Raw genomic sequence first — 25005 nt, forward strand, 5'->3', positions numbered from 1 at the left:
TCAAAGTTTGTTACCAATTGCAACTACTGAGAAGTTCAGGAGAAATAATTACCAAGAGTTTAAACCATGTCTGGACTATAGACTGAAAACAAAAAAATGAAGCAAGCAATGTAATCAAAAATTTCACCATTAAAACATCCCGACACACAAATAAATTCACAAACCTCACTTAGAAAGATGTCGTCGCCAAGGAAAATAACAAATTCATCTTCAACTATATATGTAAGAAGTCTCCAAACAAAATTCATCAAAACGAGATACCGAATAATAAATAAAGATAGCATAAGATTAAACTACTACTTATTCCTCCACGGCTATAGCTCCCTTCTCACTCACATAGATACCATCAAGAAACTTCCTGATATCCTTGTTCTTCACATGACATTTCTGTTCAAATAACAAAAACAATAATATTAGGCCTCGTTTGGTTGCCAAGATATATCATTAAATGATCTAATGAAAACCCAATTATTTTATCGGACCCTGGGACGTCCAACAAAAAAGAACTAACTAAAAGACAAGATAAGACATGAAAACATAATATCAGCGGGTCGACCCGGCAAGTTATTGGGTATAACAAACATAAAACAAAGTCCAATTATCCAGTTAATAATAGCTAATTTCCCCACCCAAACAAGGACTTAGTGTTTAGTGTGCAAGACATGTTTCACAATGTAACTACAAAGTCGCATAAATAGAGATCGCATCTTATTACCTGATTAATCAAGGCAGCAGATCGAGAAACGAGCTCGATGTCGTTACCATCCAAGACAAGCTCATCCTTCACTTTCTCGGACCTCACAATTGATACACCGTCGAGCATATCCACCTTTCTCACCTGTTATATTTGACCAAAAAATTATGGAAAAATGCAAAATGGATACCGTTAATTCTAGTTAGGATTGGTTCATCCACAACTAGTCGATAGTAAAGCCTACTAAGCAAGAGCACGCAAGACGGACATCGCAGAAAAACACGTAATTTTTTAACAATAATCTATATAATTTTTACCATCATTACACATTTCAATTCCATACTCGAGCTTAAAAACAAATGAAATCAAAACTGATTAAGTCAAACAGTAGGTTTTTAACGGGTACATTGTCGTTACACGTTTTGATTCCATATTCAAGCAATTTAAGATCGAAGGCTCGTTCAGTCAACAACAGGTTCAAGCAATTTAATACTACATTTAAATTTCGCTTGTTCAAGGTCGTAAACCTAAATTAATTCAGATACAACCAATACCAAAAAAAAAATCAAATATTTTTTCAACCAATAAAATAAATCAACCAAGAGACAGAAACACAGAAAATCAATTCAACAAATACACAACCACATATAAAAATAACCCCAAAAAGTTCATAAAAAATGTATCAAAAGTTTGGCATACCTTCTTCTCGCCGAGGAAATTGCGGATCTCGATGGCGGTGCCGCTGTTGGTGATGGAAGCGTTGATTGGAAAATGGGCGTACACGAAGCGCATCTTGTAACGGTAGCCCTGGGTAACGCCCTTGATCAGATTGGACACGTGGCTGAGGGCGGTGCGAATGGAGGCGGTGGTTTTCCGGCTGCCGAACCAGGCGTCGACCTTCAGCTTCTTCTTACCGGTTTCTTCGTCGGTGGTCAGCTGGAAATCGAGGTTCAAATGTTTGAAGTTGCGGGAGAGCTTTCCTCTAGGACCTTCGACTTCGATCACTTTAGCGTGCACCTTGATCTTCACACCTTCGGGAATATCCATGGTGTCGGAGGAGAGAATAGTCTTCATTTTTTGTGATTTTTTTCTCTCTCTCTCTCTTCTCTCTGAATCAGACGACGGTGGTTGAAGAGAGCTCAGGGAGGAGTGTCAAAACCCTAGAGAGAGTTATTTATATGAAGTGAAATGAAAACGTATTGGGCTTTCGGAAACAAGCCCATAAATACGTATATGATGATATAATGCCTAAAATTATTATTATATTATAATAATACACTCAATGTAATTAAATTTTAAAGACAAATTACGGCTAACCCCTGAGGTATGGCCAAATTACGAAAAAACCCCTCTTGTTTGGGTAATTACAGTCATCCCTCATTTTAAATAGTTTTACATAAAATTCATATAAATCGGTTATTTACCGAAGTAAATCGTATATTTAGTTCGGTAACAGTATGAAATGTTGGGGGGTTTTTTCGTTGAGGGGTTTTTTTCGTAAGATAAACATAGTTGAGGGGTGCTGTAATTACCCAAACAGGAGGGGAGGTTTTCGTAAGTTGACCATAACTCAGGGGCCGTAATTTGCTCTAAATTTTATTTGTATTCATAAAAAATAGGGGAAGAAAAATATATTTGCTGCCATAGGTTTTGAAAAAATAGTGACTTCTGTAATTATTTTTTGATTTATTTCAAAAAAAATAATAATCTATATTTATTTTTTGATTTATTTCAAAAAAATATCGTACAGTTTTGATTTGAGAAAACAACATTCAATCTGCAATACTTTTGATAAGTAAAAGGTTTTTCAGAAGGGAAATGAATAGTGTATGCTCTGTTCATAACTTGACCTAGCAAACAAAGCATCAGTTTTTCTTCAATCAATGAATATCATTCCCTATTTCAAACCATTCGAAGTAACCAAATAAAATTAAATAAGATGAACAAAACAAGCTTATGAAATTGCAGTAAAATTATCCAAAATTAAATAATCCAACCGACAAAACAAAACAAATATAAATCGTCAAAAAAACTTAACAGAAGATAGCATCACAAGTTCCCTCAAAAAGGATACTATAAATATCCAAAACGACATCATCTCATGGTACTACTACTTCAGCCAACACATTCACGAACGAAAAACTCGGGTAATTATATCTACTTAAGCAGTTGCGGATTGGGAAGTAATCCTCTTCCTAGCTTCCTCGATGATCGTCAACTTAATACCCTTACCCTTGGGAAGAGAAACCCACGGCTTGGAGCCCTTACCGATAGTGTAGACATTGCCCAATCGAGTAGCAAACTCGTGGCCTGTGGAATCCTGGATGTGGACAGTCTCGAAGCTTCCCTTATGCTTCTCACGGTTCTTGAGAATCCCAACACGGCCCCTGTTCCTGCCACCTGTCACCATCACAACATTGCCCACGTCGAACTTGATGAAGTCGGCAATTTTGTTGGTCTCCAGATCGAGCTTGATGGTGTCGTTTGCCTTGATGAGTGGGTCTGGGTAGCGGATGGTCCTTCCATCGTAGGTGTTCAGGTACGGAATGCCCTTCTTTCCGAACTGAATCGAACGGACTTTGCACAGCTTGAACTGCATTGCCATAAATAAAAAAAATGATTTAACTTTCAAATCCTCTAAACGGGTTCTAATAAGATAAAGATTCGATAAATTAATTTTCGAAGTGAACAAACCTTAGCTTCCTCATCCCTGATGGAGTGCAGCCTAAATCTGCCCTTGGTATCGTACAGAAGACGGAAGTTCTCGTTGGTTTTTGGAATAGAGACAACATCTGTATATAAGGGACAACAAAATGTAAATTAAGCAACAATGTTGATGAAATTGAAAAATATCATTCTACATAAAATCTTTTAAGAAAACAAAATCCAAGGAAATAAAGTTACTACAGAAGTTGTACAATGCACCGACAAACAAAACATTGATCTTTAATGAACTAAAAGGTAAATCGAAAACGAGTAAGAGTAGCGCGAGAGAGGCATACCCATGAAACCAGAAGGATAGGTCTTGTCGGTCCTGACTTTGCCATCAACGAGAATGTGGCGTTGCATAAGGATAGCAATGACCTCACGGTAAGTTAGGGCATACTTGAGTCTGTTTCGGAGAATCAGAATCAATGGCAAGCACTCCCTGGATTTGTGAGGCCCGGACGATGGTTTGGGGGCCTGCATTCAGATAAGTCGAAACAACAGTCAAATAAGAACTACTAATACAAAAAAACCGGTCAAATGCCAAGATAAAAGACATTCACTTACAAAAGCACCACCAAGCTTGTCCAACATCCAATGCTTGGGTGCATTGAGCCTCTTCAAGTGCTTCTTCAAACCTCTCGCCTGCGATTCAATACAGCATTAGAAAAAACACGCAGTCGAAATTGAGTTACAGCAACAACTATAACCAAAGAATAATCTGACATGTATAACTAGGGCAATTTCTTCAATTGGTGCGAACTTATAGCAGTATCGACAAAATACCAGATTGACAACAATGATATATTTGTGGAATTAAATTCTAATTAACATGAAATGAAATTTAATTTCCTAAATAAAAATCAGCATTTGTGTCAATACATCGATTATCTCCGGTTCCGATCATCGTATGCGGATAGCTCAAAGTATACTGATAACATTCAATTAATTACACGAACAAAAAGCTAGAAACTGACATTACAGTTATACATACATACACATTTCCAAACTAAACTAATTCGGATCTCACTTATTCAGTTAGTACTCAAACATGATTTCGATACCTGAACTATACATAAATAAACACAGCTATAGATACAGAGACACTTCAAAGAACAATCACGAATCTTCGACAAAAAAACATTCAATCTTCGACAATAAAACCACAATTTAAACAAGGCCAACAATTAACGAATCAACAAAAACAAATTCAGTGTAGTGCGAGAAACTGACCATGTTGTTAAATGATGTGCAGATCTACGGGCGGCGCCGCTCACTCTCTCTCTCTCCCTCACCTCTCTCTCTCTCACTAGTGTGTTCGAGCTGCGGAGGAAATATTAAACCCTAGAAACGAATATAATGTGAGGAGAAGGGTAGTTTAGAGATAACACGAATATTAGGTCATATGAATGCAAAGTGTGTCAAGTGGGCCTGGCCCGTCCGTAAGCCCGAATGGGCCCAACGGATATTTCAAACACCGCTTGTTATGGGCTTTAGCCCCCATTAAAAGTCCAATACTATATGGGGCAAAAAAAAATTCTTTTTTTTTTCTTTTTTTTTAACAAAATGATGATTTTATTGGTTAATTAATAGTAATAAAAGATAATAAGGGGGGAATTCAAAGTATAGTACCACCCTAATTTAATAAAATCAAAAACAAATTTTACCGTTCATTTTAATTCGAGTGTATTTGACTTCTAGACACTAGGATCTTTTTCGATTTTCGAATGTTGAAAGCTTTAATTAGTTTTTGTGTAAAAAATATTTGCACCAAGTTTTAATATATGTATTATATTGTGTGAAATCCTCATATATTATTGATATGATGGACCCAATAATCTATTTAGGCCAAATAAGTTCACTTGAATATAAATATAATGTATATCAAATATCGGCTAAATTTAAGGCTCAAAGTTGAACTCCAGTTATGCTGATCCAAATTCTACATTTATATAATGGTAATGTATATTACGCAATAGGTAAATGTATGTAATCTCTTATCTACTTATTTAATTTCTAGCATTGAGTTTGTTATCACCCAACAATAATTGGATTGACCAATAAAAAAAAATTAAGTTGAGCGTCGAAATGTGATTATTGAAAATTTTGCAGGATGCCGCAAAGTGATTTAAATTTATTTTGTAGATGAGGCGAACATACGTTTTCTGTTTGGACAACGAGAAACTTGTGTGCGCTAACTCCACATTCTCAGTTCCATAAAAAAACGCACATTTTCGGTTAATTCTCCAGCCCGACTCTTGAACTATTTCGCGAATGTTCTTACATCAATTTTATTTATTCTTTTGCACCAAGTTTCTTTTTTCCCGCTAAGCATTGAATCATGAAGTATAGAAGTAGAAATGAATGAGAATTTTGTGAAAATTTGCTTGAACGCAAGGATAATTTATATAAGACTAATTTATTTATTTAAAAATTCAAAATCATTAAAAAAACCAAGTTAAATAGCCACGTAAAAGAGGAGGGAAATTTGAAGAAATTGCCACACGTGGCGGTTCAAATTATTTTTCCTTTTTCCGAACGAAAAATAGAATACAGTAGAACCTCGATAAATTAATACCCGATAAATTAATAACCTCGCTTAAATAATAAATTTTTCCGGTCCCGACTCGGGGACAACGTGCTAAATTAATAATTCGCTAAATTTATAAGATAATACACATTCGGAAATTTTAAGAAGCCCCATATAATATATAAATTAATAATGCATAAAAAAATTCTTAAATTACATGGTATAGTGCATATTTTATAGATCTATAAAGACTTAATATAATATAATTTAATTCTCACTTGTTTCTTGTAGAAGTTCACATTACCATCAATCTCGTCCCTCACTTTTCTTAACATGGTTAGAACTTTCGGTATAGTTTTCTTATAACTCAACATAAATCGTTATATACCATTACTGTTTTAAGAGCTTCCATTCGTGAAACGGGCTCTATAGTGCATTGAACAAATGGTACAATGAATATTATATACGTAAAAATTTTAAAAAAAATGTATTTATTGAAAATAATAATAAAAGTAATTTCATAAATTAATAAGTTATTAATTAATGTATAAATTAATAATTATTAATTTATCGATAAGTTAATATTTCGCTAAATTAATGAAATATTGATGGTCCCAACTGTATTAATTTATAGAGGTTTAACTGTAATAATATTTCGACAAACATTATAAAAACACAACACACACTCAAAATAGAGCACCACACACACACACACACACACACAAACATAACAAAGCACAAAACACACAGTACACACACACGACGATTTTCTCTCCTCTTTCTACCCTCTCTCTCTCTTTCTCTCTCATCAATCTCACACATACAAACTACAAACCATTGCCGCCATCATCATCATCATCCCCCGAGTTTAAACATAATTTCCAGCCTGGTCGACTCGGATATATAGTTTGCATTCATTCGCCTTCATCAGATTATCGTGCGCGTTTTTGTATATTTTTTTTTGTTTTTTTTTTCAAAATATAGATGCGTCCGCCATCTCTTTTGCATTCGTATATGTATCTATCGATACCTGCTTGGAAAACAATAATTCTGCGTATATACGTATGAATGGGGACGAAGAACAGGCGAATCAACAGTCGGCGGCGGGTCTCCAGAATCGGCAGCTACGCAATTGCCTCGTCAATCAAAGACCCAACCTGTGTTTCCTGCACAACTTTCAATATTCTCGCCCCTATTTACAAAAGGATCAGTCACAAGGTAAATTAAAATTCCCGATTAAAACGCACAATTAATTTCTGAGATACTTGTTAAATTTTGATTATCGATTTTTGTTGATCGTTCTTCTTTCGGTATTGATTTATACATTTATGTATATATGCATATGTTGCTTTTTTCCTCTTCTCACGTAATTGATTTTTTTAATGGGGATTTTTATTAGGATCCGAGTTACAGAGAGAGTGATGTGAAGGATTTTTGGCTGAATAGGAACAAAAGGATTTTGGATTGGTTGCTATATGAGAGAGCTTCTATTATCTGCCTTCAGGTTCTGTTTCTTCTCTCTCTAACATTTCCGGGTTGTTTTTTCGAAGAAATGTTGTATATGATTATAAAATGGTGCAGGAATTCTGGGTTGGGAACGAAGAGTTGGTTAGTATTTACGATAAGAGGCTCGGAAATGCTGGCTATAACAGTTTCAAGCTTGCCAGGACAAATAATCGAGGAGACGGTATGTATTCCCGTGTTTTAATTATAGTATATTATAAATTCTTTTGTGCTGTCATGATTTCACATATTACAAGTGTTTCGAGAAGGATGGAATTCAAAAACCCTCCATTGTTTTCTATGCATTCAAAGCATCTGTAACAACTGTTCTGTTTGATGAGTTACGAAGTAATATTTTTGCTTTTCTTGAACTTCGAAAGGTCTCCTAACTGCTGTGCATAAGGACTACTTTAGAACCATCAGCCACAGAGAGTTGCTTTTCAATGATTTCGGAGACCGTGTTGCTCAACTGCTACACGTCGAGTTAATCGTGCCTTTCTCACAATATCGAAACAATAACACACGCCACGAAATTCTAATAGTGAACACTCATTTACTGTTTCCTCATAATTCGAGTTTGTGCTTGGAGCGTCTGCGTCAGGTATATTTAAAACTCGGTTGCACGGATTGAATAAATTTATCGGTATTATTATTAGGTGTCATCTTACTGGCTATCGTATTAATTTGATAGGTCTACAGAATATTGCAGTATGTGGAGTCATACCAAAAGGAAAACAATCTCAACCCTTTACCTATTTTACTCTGCGGGTATGTATGTATGTACCGTGTAGCTATCTGATTTTTCACATTAAATTTGATACGATACTTAGTTGTATCTTTAACTTATTTAGTGACTGGAATGGGAGCAAAAAGGGTCATGTTTACAAGTTTCTTAGGGCTCAGGGATTTATATCTTCGTACGATGCTGCACATCTATATACAGATACAGATGCACAAAAGGTAAGACTTACTTGCTTGGAGACTTTTTTACTATACTATATTTCTTGTTTTTGATGCCATATTCTTTCGTGCAGTGGGTGAGCCACCGTAATCATCGTGGAAACATTTGTGGTGTAGATTTTATATGGCTTCTCAATCCCAATAGATATATGAAATTACTTAAAACAAGCTGGAGCGAAGCACTCTCTGGAATGCTCAAGGTACAACGTCGTGACTTTTTAAAATTTCTTGTTAGAAATGTCAATTGGAATATTTCAGTGACACATTGCTGTGAGTTACTAATTACTCGTACATGTTTTTTGCCTTCATTTCGGATTAAATTTTCCTATTTTTCTTATAGCATCAACTAAGGCGAGCCTTAGTAACAGAGGACGATGCATTTGCCTTTCTAAAAGCAAATAGCCATGGCCATTACATCACCTACTCTGGCTTCTACGAAGCATTGTGCCAGGTAGGCAGCATTTCTTTATATCCGATTTTTTTTTTTTAAATTATAAATTCCAAGCATTTTTCTAGAAAATAAACAAGTACCACATCATTCTATTGCCACTCCCACAGCTTAATTTGGTTGGCCACAGCCATGGGCTCAGTTCTGAAGAGATTAAAGAACTGTGGGAGCAAGTAGATATTGATGGAAATGGTGTTCTTGACTATGTAGAATTTAAGGTACTTAGCACAAATATATATATTTGGAAATCCGTAAATTGTAGAAACTTATTCGGTTGAATAAGCCCATGTGCTACTTTTGTCTATTACAGAAGCGAATATGGAATGCATGCTCAGACCAAATAGATGAAGTGAGGGGCAAGGTATTGGATGATGTCATAAACAAGACAGAGCAAACTATTGGATTCAGTGTAAAAAACGCAGTTCTCTTCCCTACAGAAGTAGAGAAAGGGAAATGGCCCGAAGATTACTCTCTATCCGACCACGCTCGACTAACTGTTGTCTTTTCACCGGTGAGAATGCCATGCTTACGGCTGACATCATCATAGAATCTTCCAGAAGATTTCTCGGTGCAACAAAAGAGATAAACAAAAAATCGAGGATTTGTATGCTTTTCCACAAAGGTTAATGGCTCCTCAAATCTATGTGGCATGGGCCAGCCAAGGTGGACTGTACAAGTACAAAGTAACCTTGTTTTTAGTAGGTTCGTATTTAGATAAGAGAACGATGGAGAAAACTGGATAATTTATTTAACCGTGGGCTCCTCTCGTAGTTTAGTGAGATTGTCGTATTAGAGGGATTACTGTTTCTCTTGAAACATAAGACAATTTTCTTTTTTTGGAGTTTACGGTTCTTGATTTCGTGGCTATTATCAGCTTTTAGTAGTGCCTCGGATCGAAGAAGAACAATCGGAGAATCGAGTGGTTATATATAGCTGAACATCATCCATGAAGTTGAAGGTGAGTTTATATGGACCAAATTTCAGTTCTTTTCTCACACATACATACATATACATACATACATACATACATATACACACACACACACACACACACACACACACACACACACACACACACACACACACACACGTAATGTATATATATATATATATATATATATATATATATATGCTCTTTCTGAACTTTATTGGTTGGATTATGCAGAGTGACAAAGCAAGAAACATGCACAAGCCAGATGAGTTGAACGAATGAACGATAACCAGAGTTCGAAGATTATTTTTCTTCTGTCAGGTCAGAATATTCATTCGTCACGATTTTTTCTTCATCGTCCGAGCAGTACATATTATGTTTATTGTGCTATCCAATGTTTTTTTTACTTTGGATAGAGGAAACTTGTGTTGTATATATGAAGTTGTGGAGCACATTTATACGGAAGTTACCAAGAATCACAGATAAACTGAAATTAGTTCAATTTTTTTCTTCTTTTTTTAAATACAACGGGCTTTCTTGTTATGAAAAACCCGAAACTCACATGCGACTTTGTGGCAAATGTAATTTAGTTTAGGGCAGATTTCGTGGAAAGAAAATTGTCGGAGGATTAAAATGCAAATCGGAGTATAATTCTGAAACGAAAATGGGGACCGAATCATTAACATTACTAATTAGTGCAATTATTACTTACTTTTTAGGTGACACAAGATAGGAAAGTCCCATAAGTAACAATGAAGTAATAGAATGAAGTCAAAAATGAAATAATGATTTAGCATGTTACGCAAATTTATTATTTCTTCTCTCTCTCTCCTCTTTGTTATTTATACAAACACATTATAGAGTGGGAGGAGAGAGAATTGAAGATGATCAAAGTAGGAAAAATGGTGGAATTGATACAAGAGTACAGTTTAGTAATTTCAAGAGTAAGAGAGCAGCTGTATTTTCTTTCAACGCGTGTCGATTTTCGGTTCTCGATGAACACTGCAGATTCTTCTTCCTTTCTCGTCTACTTCTAGACTATATAATTATGCTGCTTCTTTTTTTAATAATTTTTTTTTTCGTTTTTTTTCTTTCGATCTGCTGCTGGTATTGGTGTTTTCTTGAACGATATCCAAGTTTATGCAGAAAATCGATATTTATTATTTAATTTATTTTCTTGTACGTAAATGCGGTTATACATTATTTGATTTATTCCCTGTTAAGCAAACTTGTACATGCATTGTTAGAGCATCTCCAACATGAAGAAATATTGCTCTTGATTGATATTCGGGAACTCAGAAGTCTAAAAATTAATTGAGAATTATATGCACACATCACGATTGGATAAACTACAGTCGAAGCACGACGTCCTAATTGCATCGTATGTCCTAAACATAAGAAAAAACAAAAAGATAAACAATAAGCCATTTCAAAAGAGCATAATTTGATCGTTTATGTAATTTATGTGCATCTATCTTAAACGACACTTAAAAAAAGAAAACAGAGGAAAACGGGATCCACTATTATTTCATTTATCCAAAATCCAAGAATTCACCAGAGCTCCGAATCTCTTCAGATTCGAAAAAAAGTAAAACAAAACAAGACGACCACAATTTTCATAACTCAAATAAATTCTCCAATTAATCAATTAGTCAACGAAAAACAAAAAATGCGAAAAAAATCCACAAACAAAAACAAATACATATAACGTTCAAGTTGTCAACTCCATGATCGCACTGACAATGTCGCCGTTGTGAGTCTTGAGTGCACTGACAGCCTTCGACTTCGACACACCTGCCTGTGTCATAACCAAATCAATGTCACGCGGCTCGACCCCCGTTTCGTCAATTTCGTCCTCTTCCTCGTCCACCTGTCCAGTGGGGCCCGCGCCTGCTGTCTCCCCCTTGGCCATCACGGAAGCCATATTGGCCGGCATCCTAAACTGCTGAGCGGCCTGCGTCTGCAGCTGAGAGCTCAAATCCTCTATCTTGGCCTCTCCGAATATCACGTACGTCTCCGAATTTGGGCTCTTGAACACATCTGGTTTCGATATGTAAAACGACACCTGCAATTAGAAAAAAAAATATTAATTTTTTTATGAACGGAATAATGAAAAGATAATTAGTTTTCTGTTTCTTTTTTTTTACATTTTTGGTTCTCTTAATCGAGACACGGCTAACACCGGTAATGGGTTTCATTCCGAGTTTCAGCATTGCCTTACGGCTCTTCTTCTCGCTCCTGCTCTGCTTGGAAGTCTCGTTGCCACCTTTTTTCGAACAAAATAAGACGAGGAAAAAAGGTGGTTAGGATAGTAGGACTCGACAGACAATATAATCAAGATTTATCAAGTTTTTTAATCACAAATCACAATCATAAGATTAGTTATGCACTAATATTAGCATGGACAATGTAACCATAACGAATTCAATTAATAAATGATACGATTCAATCAAGATTGGCAGACGAGGCCCAACACGAACTACACAACCGTGGAACGTAGCAATACATACGAGCACGAGACGAGTAGAAGTAAGTATGATGACATTAGCCAAGACTAGTTAAAAGCATTTCAGATTAAAATCAAGCTTAACAAATTGCATTTTGGAAGTGTATCTCTCTCTCACACACACACACACACACACACACACACACACACACACACACACACACACACACACACACTAATAAAGATAGCCAATGTACCATAAAATATTCAGTAAAACAGAGTCACTAGAGCAAATGGGTATTTGATGAAGCAAATAAATTAAAAAATACTCCAAAGCAGAAGCTTTTGTTTCCATTATTATGCCAACCACAAATAAATAAATAAAAAGAAAAAAAAAACCTGGGCTGCCATCTTCATCCTCGTCGTCTGAATCTTCAGCGTCGTCATCATGGTCGTCATCTTCCTTCACATCCTCCACCACAGGCTCATCCTAAAATTAAATCAAAATAAATTCAAAAAAGAATTTAAAAAAAAAAAAAAGATTAAATTTTTTTGGGATAAATTAAAAAGCTAGGGTACCTGGAATTTAATCTGGGATTCAATTTCATCAACAACCGGACCTGGCATGATGAAGAAGAGGAAAGGGAAGCTGAGAGAGAAAATGGCAACAAAGGAATTAACGGATAGAGTGAGTGAGTGAGAGAGAGCTGATTTTGCTTTGTTTACGTGGAATTTAGATAGATTTCATTGCCATTGCCGCCTAGGGCTTCTTTTTGGGCCTTACCCTTTCTCAGGCTTCACCTTTTTTTTTTTCTATCTTATAATTAGGCCCAACGAATAAATTATAACTCAAATTGATTTTTTTTAATATATAATTATATTTGAAATGATCTGCTATTATTATATTTTTTGCATAGTAAAAGTACAAATTAAAATAACTCAAACTTTAAAAAAAAATAAGCGGTTATTTCAACTTTTGTTTTTACGGCCACACCACCTTGAGGTAAAGTCAAATTATGAAAAAAAAACTTTTCTTGTTTGAGTAATTACAATCACCCTTTGACTATGAATTTTCTTACACGTCCACCGTTGTGGTGTCAAAATTAATGAATTTTCTAGATTATGTGGAATATTTTATAGTTTGTACCTGTTTTAACCGATTCGAACTCCACATTTTCTATTGTGGTGCTTTACAAAACGGCTACAAAGTAGAGAATATTTCACAAAATCTAGTAGATTATGTTGAATTTGACACCATGAGTGGACATGTAAGTAGAAGATTCTCTTGAATTTGAGACGATAAAGTTGGACATATGACGGGATTCATAGTTGATGCAAGGTGATTGTAATTACTCAAACAAAAGATATTTGTTTCGTAATTTAAAGTTTAAACTTATCTCAACGGTGTGACAGCAATTTACCCTTGAAATAAACTTACAAAACCACGTGCATAAAAGTTGAGCAAGCTAAACACATACATTAATATCTTCAAATTCAAAATGTAAACGGTGTAAAGATATGTATGTATAGCAGCAGTATCTTCAACTTGTCAAACATAATAACATATCATTAAAACATAATAAAAACATATGGCATCTAATCTTGCAAAAGAAGTGGTGGCATACACCCACACAAAATCAAGCCACTCCAACCTACAAATCCAAATTGCCAACATTCAACAGTAGCCAGAAAAGAAAGAAAAAAAAACCCCTTAAAAATGAAAGACTTGATGGAACAGTTCCATCAAAAATTTGGGAAGCAAGTAAATTCACTCTGCCATGCTATCATCATCATTCGATTCCACGTCACTCAAATCAAGATCCGCAAGCAACTCGTCCAACGGTATCGAAGGAAGTTCATCTCCATCAGCAACCGAGGAAGCCATTTCCGAAGGCTGATATTCCTTATTCCGATACAAGGACAAGTTAAACCTCATATCCGGATTCTCCTCCAAATCCCGCAAGAACTGCTCATACTCCGAACTAATCTTCTCCTCGTTATACCCTCTCGCAGTACTATCAACCTCCATGTTAAGCGACTTAAGCTTCCACGTTCTTGCCTTGCCACGTTTCTTCTGCCTCCTCTCTTCATAGCTCTTCTTAACCAAAATCACATCCGGAATAGAAAACCCTTTGTACTTGTCCAGCTCGATATCGTTGCTGTTGGCACTGTACAAGTCGTACCCGAGCGCGTTGTCTCCCGGGTTTAAAATATGCCCCAAATGCGTCCTCACGTTGAAAATCGTGTCGTTTTTCCCGAAATCAGACACGCGCGCCACCTGGGCGTCGGCGAGAATATACCGCGATCCACCGACAGTTACTTCCGAAGAAACAGGCTCGACATCCAAGACTACGTACTCCACAAGCTGCCTGCTTGATAACAAGGCCTTGAATGAGGTTCTCCAATATTGATCCGCGTCTAAAAAGCAGTGGCGGAGGGTAAAAGGGTCCAACAAAGCTATGCTGTTGGTCACTTTAGTGCATAATACGATTGGCCCAAGATTTCCCAAACTATTAACAAGTTTAGGAGGGAGGCAAATCAAGTCCTCACGACAAACGGGGCTTATTTCGACCGAGAAAGTGTATTTGTAGTTATAGTCGTTGCTCTTCGAATCGAAAGAAACAAGCTGCTTATCGTTACGGCTCCTAACGGGAGATACTTTACCGACAAAGTCAACGAATTTGAGGGCGTGGCTCCGCTTACCAAAGAAGAAATCGATTCCCTGATCCATCTGCTGAATTCTTATAGCATGTTTGGCTGCATCATGTTTGAGAATTAGCTGCTCGAGGTAGAAAAAGGTTCGCCTGTGAGAAACGTGCTGCCTTAGCTGCACAGCAGCTACCCATTGGTCGGGATTGGCTTGGACCCTCGAACAAGAATCGCACATTTGATCTAGCACTGTGTATTCGACCGTGAAAGCCTGCTCGAGCACCGCACCATTGAGAACCTCCTTTTGGACCTTGAGCTTCACTTTGATTCTCTTGGAGTGGGGTTCGGTCCAGATGAACTCTGCGTGGACCAATCGGACAGTGTTTAAGTTCTTGAGCTTTTTGACACAGAAAGTAAGGAGCTCTTTGGATTCAAGATTGGCTTTGATCCAAGTTCTTGGTGGCTGCAAATAGGTGTCGCATTCGGGGCAGTGGATTATGGTGACGCTCTTTTGAAGGCCTTCGGTTATGTCGATTTCAGAACGGAGGCATTTGGCGCACATGTTTGCTGCGTTTGGTTGCATTAGGATACCGCATTTGCAGCACAAGACACTGCCGATGGTCGACTGCACTGTGAACATACCCGAATCTTGCTCCATTGCTACGTAAGTGGGAAAACATGAAACATTAGTTGAACATATCTCCGTTACGACATAATTTACAGTAATTAAGCGAACAATAAAACATCACAACATATCAAAGTACCGACCGCATAAGAACACAAACAAGAACACCTGAACCTAATACAAGACTACAATCACTAATCGAAAAACAAAAAAAAACTAACTAATAGAGCAAATAATTTAACAAGCAGATATTTGTTCACAGAAATGATTTTGGTCAGTCAGAAATCATCACTGTCAAGAAAATTATATATGTATTTTAAAATTAATAGCATGCCAAATTATTATTATACATGTTTCAATATAATAGCAAACTTCTTCCAACATAAATAAAATCATTTCCGAAAACAAAAAGGGGAAAAAAAATCCGATTTTTTTAAGCAAGAAATGATCTGGTGAGATTCATTTAGAAAAGAGAAGCAGCTGCCCAGATTCAGAAACGAGGTGCCCGGTGCTTACCGCTGTTCATGGTGGTCGGTTCTCCTTTGGCAGAATAGGTTTTCGTTGTTTCTTGAGGAAAATATCGTTCAGATGTTTCAATTAAAAACAATTTAGGGTTTTATTTCTATCACCCAAAAAAAAGGGGGGGCTTTATTTTGTGGGCTTTGAAAGAAAAAAAAAATCATTTGATCAGGCCCAAAAGGGGGGAAATGGCCTATCATGAAAATAGTAATCTTTGGGAGAAATACAGTTTTCACCCCTCAAGTTTTCACTGATTTTATATTTGGTCCCTCGTGTTGAAAAATAACACATTTAGTCCCTCATATTTTAAAATTTCAATATTTTTAGTTATTTACGTCAAATTTTCGTTAAAACTAACGGAATGGGCTAACAGTAAACTGACAGAAATGACAAAAAATGTTAAATTATTGAAATATGAGGGACCAAATGTGTTTTTTGTAAACATATAGGACCAAATATGAAACCAGTTGAAACTTGAGGGTGAAAAATGTAATTTTCCCATCCAAACCATTTTTTTTTTTTTTGAAAAAATAAAAATAAAAAACATATGCAAATTGCATTCTGGAGTAGTAATTTGTTTTATTTACATAAACAATCCACAATTTATGATCCGATTACATAAATCATTTGAAATACCGTTACAGCGAGATGGCAAACTAACAAAATAACACAAAAATCCACCACACAGACTCTGAAGATCAGTTGTTTTTGCTTAAAAAAATCAAATATTTTCATTACGAAATATCATCACGAACTCAATTACAAAATTATACAAGGAAATTACACACACACACACACACACACACACACACAGAGAGAGAGAGAGAGAGAGAGAGAGAGAGAGAGAGAGAGAGAGAGAGAGAGAGAGGAACTTTACTTACTGAGAGAGAAAGTAGAAGATTCCGGCGGCGATTGCGTGAAGAATTTTAAGAAGAGAGACGATAGGGGGGGTTCAAATTGGAGATGGCGAAGGCGGTGGAGCTTAGGGTTTGATCGGAAAACGTCACAGTAAGATCCAACGGTTCTAAATGATCGGGTATGTACTCTTGCTTCCTAGGCAATCCCAATTCCCACCGACTTAATTTCCCAAATTGACTATTCTTTCTGACATTAATATTAGAGGATTTTATTTAATTTTTTTATTTAATTTTGGAAAATAAAAGTAGAAGAAGAAAATGACATTATTTAAATAATTATAAAAAATAAAAAAAAAAAACAATTATGGGAAACCAACTCAAAAGACTTTTAAATAAGTACGGCATCCGATGTGAGTGTGACTCACCAAATATTGAATGCTAGCTTATCCTAATTTAAAAGGGCGAATGGCATTCATGTGCCATTATAAAATACCCTCCATAATATAATTCTTATCAATTCCATCAATTATGTTCTAACTTCCTTAATATTATACATTGACCTCGGATTTAAACAAATATATCACATTAACCTTCCAAAATAATATTTTTTTGAATTTTTTTTTTCCGGCCAGATTCCGGCGTTGAATTACTTTTTTATTTTTTTTTGAAAACTTTTTTTTCTGAATTTTTTCCGGCCGGTCAACCACCGTTGACCGCCGGTCTCCGGCGTTGACCTTTTTTTTTTCTTTCGAATTTTTTTTTCTTAGAAATAAATATTTTAATTAATATTACTGTCTTGGCTACTAAATTACTGTCTCAGACAGTAATATTACTGTTTGGGACAATAATATTATGAATATTATTTTCCCGAACAGTAATATTATTAATATTACTCTCTGAGACAGTTAAATTACTGTTGGAGACAGCAATTTAGCAGTCAAGACAGTAATATTAATTAAAATATTTTTTTTAAGAAAAAAATTTCAAAAAGAAAAAAAAAAGACCAATTAACAGTTAAATAACTGTCTCCGACAGTTAAATAACTGCTGGAGACAGTAATTTAACAGCCAAGACAGTAATATTGATTAAAAATATTTTTTTTAAGAAAAAAAAAGTCATTAACAGTTAAATTACTGTCTCCGACAGTTAAATAACTGCTGGAGACAGTAATTTAGCAACGAATTACAATAATATTAATTAAAATATTAAAAAAAAAATCAATTAACAGTTAAATTACTGTCTCCGACAGTTAACTAATTGTTGGAGACAGTAATTTAGCAGGCAAGACAATAATATTAATTAAAATATATTTGAAGAAAAAAAAAAGTCAATTTACAGTTAAATTACTGTCTCCGACAGTTAAATAACTGTTGAAGATAGTAATTTAGTAGCCAAGATAGTAATATTAATTAAAATATTTTTTTAAAAAAAACAAAATTATAAAATAAAATAAAAAAGTTTTCGAGAACGAGCAGAATGATGTTGTTGATGGTGTTTTGGTGTTTGATTACGACGTTGCAGCACCAGTTCAAACTGCTAGCCTTTAAGCGTGAAATTGATTGTGCAGTAATTTGCAGCTTCTGTGCTTAACGGTAATATTATCAAAATATCTGTTGTTTTGAGTTGTATTTCTATTTCCTTTTGTTTTGATGATTTTGAAGAAAAAATATTCGAAAAAAGAAAAAAAAAAAAAAAAAAAAAAACAAAAACAAAAAGTCAACGCCGGAGACCCGGCGATCAACGGCGGTTGACCTACTACCGGAAAAAAATTCAGAAAAAAAAAATTAAAAAAAAAAAGTTAAAAAAAAAAAAGTCAACGCCGGAGACGGCGGTCTCCTGTGGTGGCGGGTCAAAATTGGGGTCAAAATTAAAATTATGGTTAAAATTGGTTAATTGATGAAATTGGACTAAATTGGGGTGTAAATCATGAAATTGGAGTTGAACTGAGTTTCAATGAATTGGGTGTAATTTTAGTATATATAAAAGGATTTTCTTTATTTGCAAATAAGTTTGAATGGGTTGGATTTATTTGAAAGACAAAAAAGTTGGATATCCCTCTTTTAATTAAATGCCCTTGTCATGGGCCTATTTGGCATTTGCCCAATTTATAAATTGCTGAAAATAATCAGAAAATACGTGTTTCAATAACTTGCCAGTTGCCAATAATGGGAGAAAAAAGAAATACAAATTTCATCCCTAGAGTTTGCATCAATTTCATATTTGGTCCCCGTGTTCGCAAAAGACATATTTGGTTCTTCGTATTTCAAAAATTCAACATTTTTACTCATTTTTGTTAATTTTCCATTAATAATAACTGAATCAAGCATGTGTCCAACACTGTCTTACATGACGGACCAACAGTAAATTGACAAAAATGACCAAAATTATTAAATTATTGAAACACGAAGGACCAAATGTAAAATATGTGCAAACTTGAGGGATGACAACTGTAATTTTCACTGCTGATAATCTACATTGGATACATAATCACTTGAGGAGAGTAGTTAGTTTTAGCTGCTCATTGAGTTTGAATATTGATTAGGATTAGTATTCAAACTTATAAGTTTTGTTTAATGATTAGATAAGAGATTGGACTAGTATTCATAAGTCATCCAAAACATTAAAAACAATCAAAAGTCAAAGAAGTTATTACAATTTATATTTATTAATTGCCCGGTTCCACTTATCGTTGGTATCTCAAAAAATTACAAAAAAAAATAATAAAAAAGAAAAAGACAGAAGATTTTTCTCAAGAATAATTCATCTCTTTGCAACTTGGTACTTGTTTATTTTGTAATTTGAACTTTAAAGTGTTCCCACTAAAAATGACAGCTTTGAATTAAACGTTGTTGTATAATTTGACACAATTATTATTATATTATTATATTCATCTCATTCTCTCATCATTTGTTTTGCCTACAAAAGCATACTTCTATTCTCTTTCTTCCTTCTCCAAGTACATATGATCATGGCTTTTTTTCTCCTATCAAATTTGTCGTTTTTTCGAGTTCGAATTCTCAAAGACATACTTCGAATGATAATAGTTTCTCTTATTAATTCGATTAGTAGTGCTTCACAAGAATCTAACAACGAGCCGAAAGTCGAGCACCGCCCCTCTCCTCTACTAGTACCTCTACCGCCCCACTTCATGGTCGAGTCGACAAAAGAGCATCTCATTAAATACAATCGTAACATCGATGCGCGTGCGTCGGAATCGTGTGATGAAGAGTGTGCCGTTTGTTTGACGGGCATGCGTGGAGAGTTGAGAGGACTCGAAAACTGCAGGCACGTGTTCCATAAAGATTGCATCGAGTCTTGGATCGATAAATGCAAAACAACTTGCCCCGTTTGTAGATCCGATTTGTCGAGGGGTCGAGTGGGGGAATTCGGGGATCCGTGGAGGAGAGAGAGAATGATGTATTTGTTTGGTGAGGATTCTTCTTTCATGTAGATAGCTTAAAATGCAGCATCAAATTTTGGTGTTTAGTTAGATTTATGGTTGGTTTCTTACATATAATATTTATTGTCAGCTACTCTTACACGATAAACGAGATTTTCCGATCGAATCATAAGCTTGTGCAAGGTTAGAATACTAGAGGGTATCCCTAACATCAAAATAAAGCTTATCAACAATGTCGAAAACATACGTATATGTATATACAATGTCGGTCAACCCTAGCACGAATTTAGTTTGACTTTTTTTTTTTCGAATCTTGAACAATCCATGTGTTATGTACATATTAGTGCGGTAGTTAATGAATGAAGGAACGTTTATATTAGTCAATCCAATCCCATGTTTGTATTTTGGATTATGGGGTTAATTTTCAAAGTGTTGGATTAGTACTTACTCAGAAACTTGAAATTCAAGAAAGCAAATTGTCAGCGGTCACCAAATCTCTTATAAATTCATTGACCTCCAATCCAAGTTGTCCATAGTTGAATGATTGATTATTAAATGATATTTTTTTGGAGGTTATATTTGTAATAATATGTATATATGTATCCATTGATTTATTATTATACTTGTCTAGCAGAATACTCTGTTCTTGTGCTTTAAGGTTTCTAGATTACTCTTCTGTGGTCTGATGGCTGATGATTACTTAGGTCAGTAGGGGTGTAAACGAGCCGAGTTTGGCCGTTGTGGCGAGCTCGAGCTCGCATCCATTTTGACGAGCTCGAGCCTGAGTCATTTTGTGGATTTTTTTTTTATTAATTAATATTATAAGAAATTTATTATTATAAATTATGATAAAATAAATTTAAATTAAAAAAATTGACCTGCAATTTTTTTTTTATTATTATTTATATGAATTTATTATTTATTTTATATTAATTATATTTAAAATAAAAATGAAAAAAATAACTAAGATTAAAATAAAGCTCGCCAACCAGCTCGCGGCTCATGAACAATTAAAAATGAGCTCGGGCTCAACTCGTCAGAAAGCTCAAGCTCGAGCTTTTGTCGAGCCGGCTCGGTTCATTTACACCCCTACTTAAGTGTAGAGTTCGATTAATTAATCACACAATAACTAAAAACAGAGTTGTTGACATGGGAAAATAGAGAATTCATTAATTACGGTAAAGAAATCAGCAATATTAGAACTTTATTGAACACACATTGCCCTGTGTGGTTGAACTCAGGGGAGTTTTACGCTCGAATTTCATAAGCGCTGGACACTTGACCGTAAAAGGGTACCAATATTTCTCATCTTTAAACTTCATATTCCCGGTTACCTTAAATTCCAGCTCCATTTTCCCGTTTTCTCGATCTTGCTGGAACTGAGAAGCCAAAGCGGGGCCCACAAGCTGCTGTTTCCCGACCAACGACACGCTTAGAGGGCTCGTTTCTCCGTGATCCATGTAGAACGGTGCGATGGGAGCTTCCGGAATGACCATTTCGCCCTTGTAAGAAGTGTACACTACCAAATCGCTGTAGTAAATGCCGGCTTTCTTGTTTGGATTGATGAATATGATGGTGAGGTGGACAGTGGAGTTGATTGACGGCGGAGTTGCTGTTAGTTGGAGGTCGTAGATTTCGGCATCTTTGAGGGCGAATCGGGGATTCTTCGGATAGAGGATTATGAAAGAGACGACCATGCAGACTCCGAATGCCGCGAGTGATGTGTACATGCCGTAGACGAAAATCTTGACGAACCTGTCGTTGACGAGTGGTTGTCGGCTGGCAGAGAGGTTTCCGGTGGTATTCGCAGCGTTCGAAGACATTTTTTTGGATTATGTTGTTGGCTGATGATCAGGGCAAACAATGGGGATTTTATTATATTCAATATACTTTGTAACAAAAAAAAAAATTGTGAAAGTAATAGCATGTCAGAGAGAGAGAGAGAGAGAGAGAGAGAGAGAGAGAGAGAGAGAGAGAGAGAGAGAGAGAGAGAGAGAGAGAGAGAGAGAGAGAGAGAGAGAGAGAGAGAGAGAGAGAGAGAGAGAGAGAGAGAGAGAGAGAGAGAGAGAGAGAGAGAGAGAGAGAGAGAGAGAGAGAGAGAGAGAGAGAGAGAGAGAGAGAGAGAGAGAGAGAGAGAGAGAGAGAGAGAGAGAGAGAGAGAGAGAGAGAGAGAGAGAGAGAGAATGTGTTGAATAAAGAGGTTGATGGAGTGAAAACAAAGGCCAATAATTCTTTGAATCAGATGAAATTTTTCCAAATATGTGTATCTTTTTTTTTCTCACTGCTGGATTTGTTTTTTTCTCTGCTGCATTAATAATTACAAAAAAAAAACCTTAAATTGCAATAATACTATTTGTTCCAAGATTCGTGTCTGTATAGATAAACGAATAGCTGGCGTTTTACGAGCCTGAAGAAGGAACATTAATTTCCATCACGATTATTAACATTTACTTTGGGTTTATAATTTCTGACAATTCCATGGATACGAAACTTCCACAAGCTTTCATTCGGTCTCTCACCTTAAATTCCAGCTCCATTTTCCCATTTTCTTGATCTCGTTGAATTTGAGAAGCCAAATACGGGTCAACGATCTGTTGGCTCCCGAGCAATGACGCGTTCGTAGGGTTCGTTTCTCCGTGATTTACGTAGAACGAATTGACGGAAGCTTCCGGAGTGATCTTTTTGCCTTTGTAGGAAGCGTTCGTAGGGTCCATTTTATTGATCTCGTTGAATTTGAGAGGGTTTATGATTTCTGACAATTGCCATGGATATGAAATTTCAAATTTCGACGACTCGATTAAATTTATATATACAGACGACGACATGCACGCAGAGTGATTATAGAGCACTGGCATTAAGTGTATATGCTGCTGCTGTTATGAGGTTACTATCTTTGCTAAGATGATGAAATTGCTGGTGCTCTGTCATTATTTATTATCTAGGCAATTAAAGACCATTGAAAGTGACTTTGTGTCACATATACATATATATATATATATATATATATATATATATTCTAAATGAATGTATCTGTTTTCCCTCATTTTCTCACTAATGACATGATTAGAGAGCTTATCATTAAGTTTCGACGTCGTCCGTCTATCGAATTTGCCATGCTTTTCTAGCTCAAAAACATATTTCAAATGGTTGTTGCTCTTACTATAGCACTTCAAGATTCATCACATATATTATTTGGAATTTATTTTTCGATTTCCCGTTTTATGTTAATTAGTCAATCGAACCCCATCTCTGTGTTTTCGGATTATGATGATCGGTTAATTTTCAAAGTTTTGCACGAGTCTTGAAATTCAAGAAAGCAAGTAAGCAAACAGTCTCTTATAATAAGATAAGCAACTAACTTCTTACAACCTTTGTTCATCATCATTGATCAAAACTCGAGCACAATACCAACCTTAATCGTCACGAAACAACACGACAAGGAGAACTAAGAACAAGCTTCTTATTATAAAATATTCACATATAAAGATCGTGACGTCGTAATCAAGAAAGTTCAATAACTAAATGAACAAACTGTGCCTTGTGTGGAAGTACTCAACGGAGGTGAATTCATCGACCCAAATCGGACAACCATTATACAGTGAACCGTAAAACGGGTTCTCTTCGAAACCCAATTCCCCACTCGCCACCTCAGCTTCCCCACCACATTAAATTCCATCTCCAATTTTCCGATTTCTTGATCTCGTTCAAGCTGATAAGCCAAAAACGGGCTCACGGGCTGATGATTTCCGACCAACAAAGCACTGAGAGGCTTCGTTTCTCCGTGATCTACGTAGAACGGGGTTACGGAAGCTTCCGGAGAGATCCTTTCTCCTTTGTAAGAAGCGTACACTACGAATTCGTCGTAGTGTATGCCAAGTTTGTCGTTTGGATTGGTGGATGCAAGAGTGATGTGGATTGAGGAGTTGAGTGAGGATGGAGTTGTGATTTTGAGCTGGTTTATTTGAGCTTCTTTGATGGAAAATCGAGGCTTTGTGGGGCGGATGATCAGCCAAACGAGGAGTGTGATGGAGATTAGTACGAGGAAGATTGTGCTCATGCAAAAGAAGAGCCTTTTGATGAATCTTTCTGAGATGAGTTCTTGCTTTTTAGCACAGTGTTGTGGTGATTTTTCAGTGATTAGAGACATTTTTTAGAGAGAGAGAGAAGAAATATTGTAATGCTGAGGAAATTAAGGAGGGAAATGAAAGCAATGGAGTTAATATAAAGGGGTTGATGGTGTTATAAAAAGTAGATTTTTTTTTTTTTTTTTTTTTTTTTTTTTTTTTTTTTTTTTACTGTTAGCTGATGTTTTGACTGGCAGTTCAAATTGTTGGAGTTAGTTGTAAAAAAAATAAAGAAATGATTTTTGTTCTATAAATGAGTTTAACTGTAATCCCGTTTTCGAACTGTTACTGAAAACCTTAACTGTAATACTATTTATTCCAAGATTCTTGTTTATATAGACAAACGATGATCGTTAAACAACGATGGAGGAACATTTCCATCATTGATTCATGAATATACTGGCTTGATTATATACGAGATTCTGTCTTCGTAAGAATATAATAATATGACTGCTAAAAATAATTTAAACTATTAATCTTGCTTATGTTAAAGAGTTTGGAGAAAGATGATTCAAAAGGCTGAGGAAAAAAAAACATACAATCATATAGACTTTATGGTAGCCCCCCCTAAGTGTATGGTGACTATGGTGGCCATTTACTTTGGGGTTAAGGA

At 35.7% G+C, this 25005-nt stretch overlaps 7 protein-coding genes across 9 annotated transcripts; 1 reads left to right on the top strand and 6 right to left on the bottom strand.

Annotated features, from left to right (window-relative positions):
* Positions 1-111: 111 nt before the first annotated feature.
* Positions 112-2146, bottom strand: LOC105977754 (large ribosomal subunit protein uL6). Its single transcript, XM_013003121.2, has 3 exons — positions 1394-2146; positions 716-838; positions 112-387 (listed from the first exon to the last, which is right to left on the bottom strand). Exons 1-3 carry the CDS (start codon positions 1766-1768, stop codon positions 301-303), a joined length of 585 nt encoding a protein of 194 aa, XP_012858575.1. The 5' UTR covers positions 1769-2146; the 3' UTR covers positions 112-300.
* A 502-nt stretch (positions 2147-2648) lies between these two features.
* Positions 2649-4779, bottom strand: LOC105977670 (small ribosomal subunit protein eS4x). Its single transcript, XM_013003009.2, has 5 exons — positions 4634-4779; positions 3968-4045; positions 3697-3877; positions 3389-3486; positions 2649-3287 (listed from the first exon to the last, which is right to left on the bottom strand). The coding sequence occupies exons 1-5, from the start codon at positions 4634-4636 to the stop codon at positions 2856-2858; spliced, it is 792 nt and encodes a 263-aa protein (XP_012858463.1). The 5' UTR covers positions 4637-4779; the 3' UTR covers positions 2649-2855.
* Positions 4780-6607: 1828 nt separating this feature from the next.
* On the top strand, positions 6608-10274 carry LOC105977980 (putative calcium-binding protein At1g02270). 2 transcript variants are annotated; one of them, XM_013003383.2, is made up of 11 exons: positions 6608-7148; positions 7330-7434; positions 7512-7617; positions 7814-8034; positions 8125-8201; positions 8285-8393; positions 8468-8593; positions 8734-8844; positions 8952-9059; positions 9152-9799; positions 10007-10274. In XM_013003383.2, the coding sequence occupies exons 1-10, from the start codon at positions 6999-7001 to the stop codon at positions 9386-9388; spliced, it is 1350 nt and encodes a 449-aa protein (XP_012858837.1). In that variant the 5' UTR covers positions 6608-6998; the 3' UTR covers positions 9389-9799; positions 10007-10274. The 2 variants fall into 2 exon arrangements, with proteins under 2 accessions (XP_012858837.1, XP_012858839.1); XM_013003385.2 differs by lacking the exon at positions 8952-9059 and having other exon boundaries at positions 6637-7148.
* A 1001-nt stretch (positions 10275-11275) lies between these two features.
* On the bottom strand, positions 11276-12950 carry LOC105977865 (nascent polypeptide-associated complex subunit alpha-like protein 2). The gene is made up of 4 exons (XM_013003254.2): positions 12798-12950; positions 12618-12708; positions 11920-12038; positions 11276-11837 (listed from the first exon to the last, which is right to left on the bottom strand). The coding sequence occupies exons 1-4, from the start codon at positions 12843-12845 to the stop codon at positions 11484-11486; spliced, it is 612 nt and encodes a 203-aa protein (XP_012858708.1). The 5' UTR covers positions 12846-12950; the 3' UTR covers positions 11276-11483.
* A 770-nt stretch (positions 12951-13720) lies between these two features.
* On the bottom strand, positions 13721-17253 carry NMD3 (nonsense-mediated mRNA decay NMD3 family protein). 2 transcript variants are annotated; one of them, XM_088819570.1, is made up of 3 exons: positions 16464-17091; positions 16009-16309; positions 13721-15527 (listed from the first exon to the last, which is right to left on the bottom strand). In XM_088819570.1, the coding sequence occupies exons 2-3, from the start codon at positions 16016-16018 to the stop codon at positions 13987-13989; spliced, it is 1551 nt and encodes a 516-aa protein (XP_088675696.1). In that variant the 5' UTR covers positions 16019-16309; positions 16464-17091; the 3' UTR covers positions 13721-13986. The 2 variants fall into 2 exon arrangements, with proteins under 2 accessions (XP_088675696.1, XP_012858499.1); XM_013003045.2 differs by lacking the exon at positions 16009-16309 and having other exon boundaries at positions 16893-17253.
* Positions 17254-21464: 4211 nt separating this feature from the next.
* Positions 21465-22091, bottom strand: LOC105977317 (NDR1/HIN1-like protein 26). The gene has a single exon (XM_013002618.1). It carries the CDS (start codon positions 22089-22091, stop codon positions 21465-21467), a length of 627 nt encoding a protein of 208 aa, XP_012858072.1.
* Positions 22092-23589: 1498 nt separating this feature from the next.
* On the bottom strand, positions 23590-24462 carry LOC105977315 (NDR1/HIN1-like protein 26). The gene has a single exon (XM_013002617.2). It carries the CDS (start codon positions 24413-24415, stop codon positions 23780-23782), a length of 636 nt encoding a protein of 211 aa, XP_012858071.2. The 5' UTR covers positions 24416-24462; the 3' UTR covers positions 23590-23779.
* Positions 24463-25005: the final 543 nt, after the last annotated feature.

Source organism: Erythranthe guttata, chromosome 6, assembly GCF_056151865.1.
Source record: "Erythranthe guttata isolate IM_541 chromosome 6, IM_541, whole genome shotgun sequence".
NCBI lineage: Eukaryota > Viridiplantae > Streptophyta > Magnoliopsida > Lamiales > Phrymaceae > Erythranthe > Erythranthe guttata.